At 45.9% G+C, this 13,449-nt stretch overlaps 1 protein-coding gene across 1 annotated transcript in view; it reads right to left on the bottom strand.

The window, feature by feature from the left end:
* The window catches only part of ITGAE (integrin subunit alpha E), a 60,359-nt gene extending 50,116 nt beyond the window's left edge, over positions 1-10,243 (bottom strand). Inside the window, exons 1-4 of the mRNA XM_054008711.1 lie at positions 10,163-10,243; positions 2,837-2,951; positions 1,014-1,123; positions 417-487 (exon numbers count right to left, since the gene is read on the bottom strand). Of these exons, the coding sequence (XP_053864686.1) occupies positions 417-487; positions 1,014-1,123; positions 2,837-2,951; positions 10,163-10,196 (330 nt within the window). The 5' untranslated portion in view covers positions 10,197-10,243. The remainder of the gene's footprint in view (positions 1-416; positions 488-1,013; positions 1,124-2,836; positions 2,952-10,162) is intronic.
* Between the last annotated feature and the right edge of the window lie 3,206 nt (positions 10,244-13,449).

Here is a 13,449-nt window from a genome sequence, read left to right as displayed (position 1 = left end):
GTGAGGTTTCAATCAAGGACAGCCAGGAAGTGGTGTTAGATTTAAAACACGCACAAGTCAACAGGGCTCCAGAGGTAACAGCAGCACATCAGCCAAGTCCAAGTCTCTGCCAAGTTCAAACTCCTTCTGCTTAGCCTCCTTTCCTCCTCCCTCTTGGGAGGGATGGCTTCTGCCAAGCACTGTTTCCCCTGATGACTCAAAGGTACAGCCCTCCCCCTAACTGAAGAGAGGATTCTGTCCTCAAACCTCGTCACCTGCATGGCAATGCAATAATGCTCCAGCCTGCAGGCCCGCTGACCGCCAGGATGCCATCAGTACACAGCAGTATTCGTTCCGATCCTTTATATATCACAGCAAATGGATACTGTACATTACAAACAGACATTCCAAGCCCTGAGGATCTGCCAATCACTTACCAGGATCCATTCTGCACTTCTGGCTATAGCTATGCCACCATCCTGGATATTTTTTGACTTTTTAATATTTCCTAAACAGCATTAAAAAAAATAAAATTAATCAAGCAGCAAGGGGGGGAATTTAATTACATGGAAATATGCCTAGGTAGGTTTTTTAGCGCTGGTCATCTCAGCATTTCTCATCCTTGGGCAGACACGATACACTCAGGCAAAGGCTGCTAATTCCATATGAGGGATTTAGGAGTAGCCTATACAGTTAATCCATTTGTTAATATGCTAAGTTCAACTACTATAGTGATGGGTACCCTGGAAACACACAGAGTTTTTCCATTGGTTCCAATGGGCTTTGAAGAAGGATTCAAATTAGATGGTCTCCAACCACTCAGATAAGCTTCCCCCCAAACCGTGGCAGTGTGCGTTCGGATTTCTTTCCCCATCAGAGCTGAGGGATGACCTAGAGATCCTTCATGCGTCAGGAACTGCTCTCTGCCTCCTGCCCGAGTCTCTCTGTGATGGCACACGTTACCGATTGCAACATCCCCATCCCATTCAAAACCAACTCTGAGCAACTACTGGGAAGACTGAGACAGACTGTACCTCTCGGGACAACTTTCTCGCAGTGGAGCTCATCCGAGGTCAGACTACACTTATTCAGCCTGCCAAGCTGCCTGCTTGGATCATCCTCTACCCAGGAAGTGGCCAGAACCCTAAAGAAAATGGAGAAATAAGAAGGAGGGATGGGAATGAGGAAGTAGGGTCTGTTCTCATTGCAAAATACAAGGGAGAAGTCTATGTAACTCTGTCAGCTCAAGCCAACCATGATGGCTTCCCCTCTACATATGGGGACATATGTCACTGTGGTGTCTGAACCTTTGGGTAGACTTAATTAATCACCATCACGGCCAGACAGATATTTTGTAGTTCAATAAAGGAAGCGGGAGGTCTTTCACTCTCACTCTCCCCTCCCCCCCCGCCTTAGCTTGGCAGCAGCTCTCTCAGCCCAGATTTTAGTGCCTGGCTTTACAGCTTTTCCAGTTACAATGCCATGGGGTATGTGGGCAGTGCCAGCCAGTGGCTGGTCATATAAACAACCATCACTGTTCTCGATAGCTATTCTGCAAGATGCAATATGGTGTAAGGCCTAACATTTCCCGGTTTAGGGAAGAGCCTGGGATTGAATTGCCTATGGTAACATCTGCCAGGTTTATCCAATTTCTCTTGCAGACTCGGGGAGGGGGTGGGGGCAGGGGGAGTCTTCCCACCATTCCCTCCCACTATCCCGTCATTGTCACCAGTGGGTCCCTTCCTGTGCTATTAACAAGAGATGGGCAGGGAAGGCTTCCACCTTAATATGCTCCACCTCACCCTAGCCACCTGCACCTCCAGTCCAACCATTACCTACAGCAATGCCAGTTGCCTTAGCTGGTGGTACGGGGGGAAAACATCATTAATCTGATTCTCTACCCATGCTGTGCTGAAGCAAGCAGCACCTTGTCTGAAACACTAAGTCAGGTCAGGGGGGCCACGACCAAGCAATAGGTCCCAAGGTGACTTGCCCGATTCCTTGGCTGGAACTGAGGGGAGCCCAACTCACCTATGCAGTGGGCAGTAAGCAAGGCAGTCAGGCAGACCCTCCAGTCCTAAGAGATTCCCGCACTGCACTGGGAAATGACAAATGCTGGGAGTATTGTCACTTCACTCTGCTGAAAGGAGCAGGGGAGTTGTTGGGTTTTTTTTGTTTTTTGTTGGTTTTTGTTTTTTACACTCCAAAGCTAAAACCAACCCTTCCTGCTCTATAGCTACACCGCTACTCTAGCTCTCTCCCCTACACTTTCTAGGTTGTCTCCATGACAACCCTTCTATCCACCTATCAGCACAGACACCTACTGCTGTTCCCCCACAAACCCAAGAGAACAAACGCGGCAATCTCTGGCTGGCTATGCCGTCACATCTCACGGCAGCTGCTGGGGCACAGCGACTGCTGCTGCTGCCTACAGATCACACACAGGGCCTGGAAATACACATTCTGGCAGGATGTGCAGCAGGAGACCAGCTGTCTGTGTCTGTAGGGGGGTGGTCTGGTGAAGGAAGTCGCTGTCTGTAAAGCACCAGGACTTAGCTGGGGCTGGGGAAAGGGCAGTATGGAATCCAGGGGCACTTTCATGAAGAGATTACCTGAAATGCTTTTAAAAAATACTCAAAAACCGTTGAGGTTCTAATCCATTGCCAGGCTTAAAGTGTACAAAGAATTACATCTCCACACAGGCAAGATGGTGCCTTGTAAATTGCTCACAGAAGCCCGAAAGAACCAGGGATGGGCACTGGGCCCCAGAATGGTGCATGGGAGTTCCAGAGGTGGTAGTACCTTCCATACTAGAACAGCTAGTCCTACACGCTTGAGAGGAGCTTCGGGCCCTTACCAGGTCTTGCGCCCATCTGAATGCTGCAGAACTTTGGGCCAAGAGAGTGGGGCTGTGGGCGGCGTAATCCACTTCTTGCGGGTATCGATATTAAAGCTGCTCAGGGGCGTTACCGCTGCAAAAGCAAAAGTCAGAAAGGTGACTGGCAGGGTTAGCATTCACAATACAGCCTCCAGAGCTAATGTTCTCCCCGTGGCCCCTCTCCCTGCTCTCTCCCTGCCCCCACACCATGTGGCTGGTATAGAAATATAGAAACAATTAACAGAAGCAAGATTCTCCTTGTTGGTTTAGATTAAAGGGAACAAACAAGGCCTTTCTTGTCAGCTCATTAGAAAAAGGACACAGTAACTCAAGATCCTATTATCTGACACAATGTGGCTCCCCCGATACTTCACTTTAAACAATGGGATAAGTAGCCCCTACTCAGAGGCTCATAAAGGGCAGGAGGACGTGTGGTGACGGTGACCCCGCAATATAGCCTGAGACAAGCCTGTAGTGTCCTGCAGCACTCCAGACACAACCTAATACCAGGGAGCTGATACCTGGCCACAGGGAGCATGCTGAGAGCGAGGAGCAAGGGAGGTCTGTGTGATTTTGGGGTAGGTTATCCACTGGGCAGCAGGACCCCTGCACTTGAAATTAATACCACCAGAGCAGGAAACGTTGAAATCTAGTTGCAGTACAGCTAGTTCCCACTGTTGCTTGTTGAGGGCAAGAAACCACTAGGCAAGCACTGCATCACAGATGCGTCTGAGGTCCTTTATCAGTGGATTCAGTGATGGTGAAAGAGGCTACTCAGATACGGCCGGGACAATGGCAGGATTTGCTCCCCCACCACCAGCGTAGCTGCCTACAACCCAGAGCTGACTAGACCAACTCCAAGGAGGGGAGAGCCTGGATTTCAAGGGACATTCAGAGAGGCTGAGGGCAAGTTAGTGCCAGAAGTGGTGGTGCGGATGCACATCCAACCCACAGAGGCACTGAGACCCAACAGCTCGTCTCACATAAGGTCCTGAACAGCCAGCAAATGAGAATAACCTCCGGCCAGGATTGGTGCCCTCAAGGAGAAACCCCTTTTTGCGGGCACACCACATTCTCTTCCTCGTCTCTTGGAGAGGTTCATGCCAGCCAGCAACGCAGCCCACAGCACAGGGACGTGCTGCTGTGGAATCTTCCCCATGAGTTTCTGTGACAATTCGAGCCTTAAAACGACCCAGACAGAAAACCCTGCATGGTCGCCATTCATTTGTTATATTTCACTGCCCGTACAACCCACAAATGTCACATCTACTCGACGCTCTGTAACAAACTGGAAATGTAAGACAAATAGGCCAACCTGAAAGACACATAAAACGTAGCCCCGCAATGATACATATTGTGAATTACATTATTTGGGGTCTACTGACCCATCCTACATTTGACATACTATGATAATTTGGAACATTTGGTTGTATTCTGAGAGAAGAGCTCAAACCAACTCTGGATCCAAATGCAAGCGGTGTCTGAAATCCACACCCAGGATAGTAGAATATCTAACTCTAACATAGCATTTTTCATCGCGAGATCTTGAAGCACTTTACAAAGCAGGTCAACATCTTCTGGGCACAGAGAGGTGAAGTGACTTGCCCAAGTTCAGCCAACAGGCTAATGGCAGAGATTGGAACAGAACCCAGGTCTCTTGAGTCCCAGTCCAGTGCTCTAGCCTTTAGGCCACACTGGTCTCAGAACTGGAGCTCAATTTTGCAAATGACTCCAAACCAAAACTCCCATGGCTTGGAACAACCAGACCTCCAAATCCAGATATTGCAGTTTGAGCCCACTTCCAAATATTCATCCTAAGATTTGGCCATCTTCCCTCATGCTTTTCAGAGTGCGGGAGAGCCAAGGTCTGTTCTCTTTTATACCCACCCTCCTCCCACTGCCCTCCAACTCCAGTATTAGTGGGAGTAGAATTTGATCCTGTAGCTGTGCAACAAGATGGTGTCATTTCATAAGCTGGCTGCTACAATGTAGCGGGAGGGAGAAGTGAAACATTGTGGCCAAAGCTGTTTCCCCGAATTCTGATTGCTGCTTCTTCATATATAGACCCAAAGCACCCCAGGTCTCAGTGTGGGGGCGTTTTAGGCCTTGCTTCAGCTTCCTCAGTCATGCTTTAGCGAATGGCATGCCATTTCTTTGGAACTTGGCGGCCGAACTCGCCGCCCTGCTTTGCATCCTGCAGTAGCATTAAAACACCTGACTCCTGCATTAATGCATCAAATTGCAGCTATTGTCACTCCAAGGCTTTTGCCCCTACTGCAGGCTGGCTTTATGCCCCTGCCTCTTGCACTGTGTACAATCTGTTCTGGGGGGAGGGGGAGGTCTTAAACCCTGAGCTGAAGCCAGCACAGAGCCCTACCTTGGTTGCTGATTTGCTGTTTGCACCAGAGTAAATGCCCGCCAGTTCTACATCTCAAACTGTTAGAAGACGGAAGCCACAAACCAAAATGTTAACTTGAAACGGTCCACATGCGCCTCTGTATTACAATATGCAAGCCTGCTGAAATTGATGGAGATGCATTGATACGACACAGGCAAATATGTCCCCTTGTCACTATTCTACAATAAATAAATACCTTAGGGCCTCATTCTGAACTCACTTATACTGGTTAGTAATCTGGAGTAATTTCACTGATTTCAGGGGAGTTACTCAAGATTTATGCCAGTGTAATTTAGATCAGAATCTGGCCCTTTGGGAATATGCACATGCTACAGGTAATTAACAGGTACCTAATATGTAAACATATATTAAAACCATGAGGAATTACTAGTATAGAATATTACAAATTGCAAATACCAACTATAAAACTTCTAAACACACTAATTGTGCTGAGTATCAGCAATCCTCCTGGATTTCGTCTTGGATTTGCAGTTACACATTACAGACCTTAGCATCTTGGAATCACAAATAGTTCCTGGAGAGATATTTTGCAAAAAGAAAAATGTGCTGCGTGATGTTGGTATGTGCTCTTTGCACTCACTGCTTTGTTGCAGCCATTTACTGCAGTTCAGGTTATTTTGTGAATAGCCAGAATTGGTCCCCATTGGCAGGACGCATCACTCTGAAAAGAATTTACCTCCTTCACACACCGGGGGTTGTGTATTGGTTGGAAACAAAAAAAAAATCATGCAGAAATGTATACACAACAACCTGTATGTGTACAGTTCCATTACTATTATTATTATTACTATTCAGATTTAGCCTGTATTTATGCTTGGCTGCACTGAGTGGCCGAGGTCCTAAGTATTCTTATTAGCAAATGAGACACAGTCAAAATGCAACACAATATGTTCTACATGTTGAAATGTAGAATGATGCCTACAAGCCTCTTAATTTGATAATAGAGGTGCTGCCTGCAAGTCCCAACACACAATGGACTGATTGTCTTTATCTGAGTGGCCGGGCTGGAGCAGTGAAAGCTGAACTTGTGTGGCTCATAGAGACGATATCAGTATTGTAGGGGAAGGTGACTCATTTTTATGCAAGTGAGTTGTGGCTTTCAGGCCCCTGGTAAATTGCTGATGTTGCCCTCAATTGGGAAAGTTTGAACAGGGGTTGATGTATAAAGCAAGACAGCAGCTGAAGAGAAACTTCACTCTTCTAGTTGCATCATCAACACCCTATCTGTTGTCAGGGGTATTTTAGCCATCACGCCAGGGGAGATTTTTTTAAGGAGAGACTTGAAGATGAATAATGAATTCTTTTTGTGAGCAGGGCCTGCCTCTGGCTCACAGCTTAACTTTGCTTTATGTTAGCAAAGTCTTGATCATTACTTTAGTTCAGGCCTTAGGCCTCATACCGGCCTTTGATACCAAGGTTTATATCTTAGGGCCTCCTCTTACTACAGCAGCCATCTCTGGGGTAGTCACACAGACATCCAGTGCACACAGAAGGGAAAGGCGAAACTACAGCCATGGGGCAAACCTCTATTCTTATGAATAATGCCATGGAATTGCTTAAAACTGGGAGGTAGCAAAGGCTGGAGGAAAGAACACGGAGCTGGGAACCAGGAACTCCTAAATTCTAAACACAGCTCTGCCAATGACTTGCTGTATAAACAAGTCACTTCCTTTCTGTGCCTTAATCTCCCCACTCTTAAAAGGTGGCTAAAACTGATCTTCCTCCCGCAGGGGTTCTGAGGAGTAAGGAATTAATGTTCAGACAAGACTCTGAAAATATGTTTTTGTGAAAAAAAAAAAAGAAAACTTGTGTGTCACATATTAACCGATGCATGATGGACATGGTCCTCTCCTTATGGGCAAAATAGCGATGGAGTTCATATACAAGGGATAGAACTGCTAGAAAGCTCCTCAGCACATAACCCGGACATGCTCACACTCAGAGCTGAGCCAGGTGTTACCCTGATGTCCGCCTGGTGACAGAGGATACCAAAGTGCACTGAAGAGAGAAGCTCTGTTGTAGGCTAAGATGGAATAGAGGTCACTGCCAGTTATTCCATTTTAGTTCAAGTTTACATGAGTTAGATCTAGGCAGGGTAGGAGTTTGGAAGTTTTAATTAGTATTGTAGAAATCTCCATGCAGTGTTTACATGGTTAATAAAGATGAAAGTCACTTATAACTCTGAGCTTGAGCATGTTAACCTAATGTTAGTATCCTAGAATACACCTAACAGACAATACTCTACTCTTCAATGGCTGACCTATAAAAACTATTTCAGATGCATGCAATCTAACACACGCTCACAAAAATGATGTTTAAAGAAGATTAAGGTTGCAAAGCCAATCACTCCGAATTTAGGAAATGCCAGAATTAATGTTACCTGTGCACCCTTAATTTGCCCCCATTAGGATTATGCATTCGGATACACACACTGTTTTTTCCAAGGGAACCCTGCCTCGTTCGATGCACTGGGTGGAGGATGCCCCCCCCCCCCCGTGGGTAGCTGGGCAATATTTCTTTTTATCCTCGTCCTTCAGGGTGTGGCCTCAAGACTTATTCACCACACACCAGCCAAAGCCTGCAAATCATTTATTTCCTCCTGGACTCTTCTAAGGTCTCCTCACTGTGCTAGCTGAGTGCTTCACAGACATCCGTGAATTTATCTTCACGCACCTGTGAGGTGCAATGGTAGGATTAGCCCTATTTTATTAATGGGGGATTGAAGCACAGAGAGATTAAAGCCAAAATTGTCAATGTCCACTAATTGTGTGTGCCTAACATGAGATGCCCTGGGCCTGATTTCTCAGTGCATTTAGCATTTGTATAGTGCTTTATATGTTCAAAGCCTTCCTCCAAACAACTTCAGTTGCAGCTTTGTGTGACCAGTGCTTCTGCAAATCAAATCACACAGTCTCAGATTGAGCACCCATAAAATAAGGAACACAAGTGGCCAGTCCAGTTTTCCAGGGCAGCATTCAACTGCCTTAACCATGTGACCATTCTCACTCTTCCTGCATTCTCCCGCCTCATTCACCACACACCTTCCAACTTTTGCCACAGATGAGGAAGGGGTTCTATAGACAACAGTCTCCTACACAATCCTGATTCATCCCCAGAGCATTGTCCAGCCAGTGCACTGAATAAGGCAGGGGTCTTGTGGAGGAAATTGTATATGATCATGTCAAGATTGTAACAAAATACATATGCAGAAGGGGGCTGAATTAAGGTTGCTACTCCCTCCCCTCTTATCCCCTCCTTCGTTGCTTCATGTGAGTCAGGCTGATTCCACCTTCTCCTCCAAGCTGCTTGGGTGCCAACGGCAGGGACATGGAAAACACAGGAGACAGTCTCCCGGGTCTCACTTCTGGTGCTTGGTGACAAAAGAGCTCCGAGCTCCTGCGGGGAGTAGCTGCAAGGAGTAGCCTGGAAATGAAGCATCCTCAATTGCTCTCGGCCAGTGGTTTTCAACCTTTGGTCTGCAGACCCCTGGAGGTCCGCAGACTGTGTCTAAGATTTCCAAAGTGGCCTGCACCTCCATTCAAAAAAAAAAAAATTGTGAATGAAAAAAGGTTGAAAGCCACTGCTCTATGCAGACAGGGCACGTGCAGTCCATTCAGCACAGAGGAACTGCATAGTGATGAAGCAGGATTAATGCAAATGCAATCTTCAGAGAATTTATCTGACAAACGGCAGCAAGTCTCTAAAGAGTATGTGCAAACTGTGATTTTTCAGAGGCTTGTTGCTTGGCCAAATTTGGGAGAATTTTCACAGGGATGGCAAACAGCATATCTTTGACATCCACTCACAAATTTCAAGTCCCTGCTCCAAAACATAGAGATACTCAACTAAATGGTTGTAAGAATTCTCTAAGTTGAGCAAAACGCCATATTTGTCACTAATTTCATTCTCAGAAATGACTGAACAAGTTTTATTGAAACTTTCACAAAATAAATCACCAGCCTAGCATGGAAAATTTCAACCTGAATGGTTAAAGTTTTGCAAAAGTTATAACCGACTGAAAACAGGGTCTTATAACGGTCTCAAATGTCAAAAGTCCGTAGGTTTTTAAACAGCTATTTGTCCTCATGTATATTTAACTTCTTACTTCTAGAATTTCAGAGTGAATTTTCTAATTCATATCTGCCTCCTAGTTATATTATCAATTCTTATTTCCAAATAAAGGGCTGAGAAAGAGGTTCTCTTTTTATCCTAAATACTAAGTTCAGAACACTTGATCAGAGTTCAGCCAGTCAAACCTCCATGGGCAATGAATTTCTGAATGCATTCCCTGATTGGTGCATGGACATGTATCCCTAAGGATGCTTATAAAAGGGGGAGCTGATGGACATAAAGACATTGTTCCACACTCGGCTCTCCATTACAACAGTGTAAAGACAGTAACCTCACTGACTAAATATAGCTTTTTACCTATGTAAATGAGAGCAGAATGTTCTCAGTTGATTCATCATGATTATATAGTGCAGTCTATCTGTATATCCAGGCACTTATATGATCCTCACCACTATAGTATCTGAGCACCTACCTGTCTGTCCCCTTAATACAGCTGAGACCAGTGGATTTCACTAACATGAACTTTTTCTAGAGAATTGCAAGAACTACAAGACACTGAAATACCCACCCCCACCATTTGCTGATCATGCTGAAATACTAGAAAACCAATAATTTTGCAACAAGAACTTTTATACAGTGTATCTACGACAAGTGCTGAAACCTTGAAACTTCCAAAATACACTGCAGGCATAAAGCACTTTACTTGGTTAGATTAAGTGACCACCTTGAGTCCTCAAATTCACAACTTTCTTTTCACAGTCCAAGACTTACGTTTTCTAATGTAGGTGGGCAGAAAATAAATAAAATTCACTTACTTATTAAAAAGAGAAGGCATGGAAGGGACCTCATAACTGTTCCTGGCTTTCACCTGAACGATGCAGGACTGTAGATACAATATCTGCACTCTGCCTGCAGATGACTCTCTCAGGACTGCTGGTTGCTGAGACACGGGTTAAGCAAGTCTTTTGTGGATTTCCTAGTTGGGGTTTTAATGCGTAGCTAGCAAAATTAAATTTAAATAGAGACAACAAACTACAGACAGACCACTTTTACCAGTGCCTCTATCTGTAGCCATCACCAGGGTATCCTTTTGGGTTACCTTTGAAAGCTGCTAAGTGAGGTATTCGCACTATCCATCTTCACTTTCCATGCTAGCTACCAGGAGGTGTCATCATCCTATGGAAATATCCTGGTAACAGAGTGGAATAAACTTCAACACACTCAAGTAGGGATTTAAAAGGTACGTCACCTTTCAGATGTGCCTCATGACAGACATTGCTCACTTTAGACCCAGGTTTTCCTCTTTCCCACACAATGCTGCTTCTCTCTCCCTAGTTAGAACATTGTTAGTATCAGAAAAGTTGGCTCTTGAAAGGGAAGTTTACTGAAAATGTAGGGCACGCGAAAGGAAACCTTATCTCTTCCACCCCCTGTGCTGCCAATCCTTTGCTCCCAGTGTCCCCCGTTTTGGGGTATCTGTACCACATTTCATAGGGGCAAGGCCTAGGAGTCGGAAGGGTCAGTATGTGTTCATTAAATACCTGTGCTGCATTCTACTCTGACCCAGAGGCGGATTAGGAGTTTGTGGGACCCTGGGCCAGAGCAAGTGGAGGCCCCTCTCCACCCCTTCCACCTGCGGTCCCTCCCACTCCCCCTCCCGGTGCTCCTGCTAGGGAAATGGGGTCAGGGCACGGGAGCTTGCCCTGTCTCGCCTGCCCGGTGCACTGCTCTGACCTATTTTGTGACTGGATTCCAGCTGCACAGAAATAGCCGCAAGCAACTGGTTCATGTTGGCAGAGACCTGGTTTCCCCACAGACTGGCAATGCTCAGGGGCTAGAGAAGTTCCATTACATCTGAAATCACTCAGAAAGGCAGGGAAGTAGAGGGAGCGTTTCTAGAAACAGGCTGGTCTTTCCCAGCTTGCAGCTTCTGTGTTTATTATGCCCAACGTTCTTGGGAGAGAAAAACGTACCCAATACCAAAAGGAGGTTAGTATATTATTACCTTGCCCTTTCTTTGCTCCCGTACCCCCAAAGGATCACAAAGTGCTTTATAAATGTTCAACAACTAAGCTTCGTGGCACAGAGGGGCAGCATTATTCCAGTTTCACAGATATTTGCCTGCTCCTTTTGCAGAGAAGAAATTACATCAGAAGAGAACGTTTAGCATGTGTTAGTCAGTGGCGTGATAGTCTCACACACACACTATCCTTGTCTGTCTGGCCACGCTGTGACTCAGACAGTCAGCAGGTCTGAAGCCTTCTCAGAAATGAAGAGTTTTTAAAAGCTCCAGAGGAAACATTTAAAAAAACCCAACCTTTTCTAGAGTAGAATTGTATTCCCAATGGTTGCAAAGCTCACTGCTAGTCACGAAACAACTTGCATCAGAGGTCTGCAAGCTGAATTGGTGCAGAACTAACTCCCTGCAGCTTGTGCAGACTTGGCTGCAGCGTCTAGCTTTTCAAAGCTTCTCTTTCTCTCAGGGGCTGAGAGCCCCTTGGCTTGGGTTTCAAAGCCTCCTTCTGCTAGCCACAAACCAGAGAATGGAAAGTACGTGTAGTAAGAGTTGGGGGAGCTCTCTTAGGCGCTACATAAGAATAGCCAATCCTACAGCACTCTGGTCTCCTGAAAGGAGAACTGAAGATCCATTTCTCTCCCCCTTCACAGTTTTTCCTTAGTGATTTACTGATTTCTTTTTGCTCAGAAGATTTCAGGGTGGGAGGTTAGATGATGAAACTTGCTCTGACTCAGAATTAGGATAACTGTAGCTCCTAATAATTTCTTGCTCTGGTCTTCTTCAGAAGGCATTGCAAGCAGATTCCCTTAGAAAAAGAGAGTTCTCCACCCCAGCTTATTGTGGGTTATGCTTTGTTTACAGAGGATGTTAATCCTGCTGGTGTGACAGATACACCTTTGGCTTCCCCCGACTAAGAGCTCAACTTGTAAAATGTGAAGAATCAATAAAATAAATGAATGTGTAGAACATTTAAGATTCTGCATATATCTGCCTTTCCAGCTCCGTGGCTCCATGGGGAGACAGGAACTAAGGAAACAGAGCTTTTCCCAGCACCAGGAAATCCTGCTACAGCTTCTTGCCCTTAGTGCTGCCGCTAGCAATGCGTACAACTTTCAAGTGATTTGCCACATTCACCTGTAAGAGGCAGCAGACAGTGATGCCCGGTGAAGTGTGATCTAGTAGCTAGAGCAGGGATCTGAGATTTAGCAGGGAGAGTCAGCTGAGACAGTGGTAAGAACACCAGACAGTCACATACCACCAGGGTGGGGAGGGAGGGAAAGGAATCAATCCATGACAGTATCACTTCAGCAAAAGGACTGAGGATCGATTCATCTCTGTATGACAACTTGCCTGGTTTCCTTGTTCCACCTCCAGGCAGAGATCTGAAACAACAGGTCTTGCTTTGCCGAATCTGCCATAGTGCGTACTCACCTTCCCCAACATTTTAGTATTAAAATGCTTCTTTGAGCACTGCCTCTGGCTGTTCCCTCTGATCAAAGATGCACTGGAAACCAAGATGATGCATTTACCATTTCAAAAGTGGATGCAGGAATTGTCTGGAGGTCACCCTCTGTCACATTTCAGTGCTCAGGAAAATGAGGGTCCGATAGCACTGGTTTGAGCCTGGCCTAGGGCAAGCAGGGGTTGTGCCCAACTCTGCCAACACACTCCAACCCTGACTCGGAGCACATCATCCCCTGTGCTCCTCCACTCCTGGGTCTCTCGCTCCAGGTAGTGTGTACGTGGAGCTCTAGAAACCCCTGAGACAAACTCTTTCAGTGAAACGCCTCTGGTGCACTTGATACCGTATGGAAAGTTTTTCAAGCTGCCACTTTTTTTATACAGAGGACTAAACTGAGACATTATTTCTCTTCCTGCTTTCCAGCAAAATTTCACAGCATGCTTCTCTCCCTGTCTGAGGTGGTCAACATGTGAAAATCAACATAACCTTAGCCACCATTTGGAGCATGACAGAAGCCCACTAAGACCAAACAGGAAGTTGTTTAAGAAGGGTGAAAATGGCACAGGTTGCATTAGCCCCTGCATCTTCAAGAAGCTCTGATATGCAGTGCTCAGCTGCTCTCG

Source organism: Malaclemys terrapin, chromosome 18 (genome assembly GCF_027887155.1).
Source record: "Malaclemys terrapin pileata isolate rMalTer1 chromosome 18, rMalTer1.hap1, whole genome shotgun sequence".
Classification (NCBI taxonomy): Eukaryota; Metazoa; Chordata; order Testudines; family Emydidae; genus Malaclemys; species Malaclemys terrapin.
The sequence above is the reverse complement of the archived record's forward strand: the minus strand, read 5'-3'. Positions and strand labels throughout refer to the sequence as shown.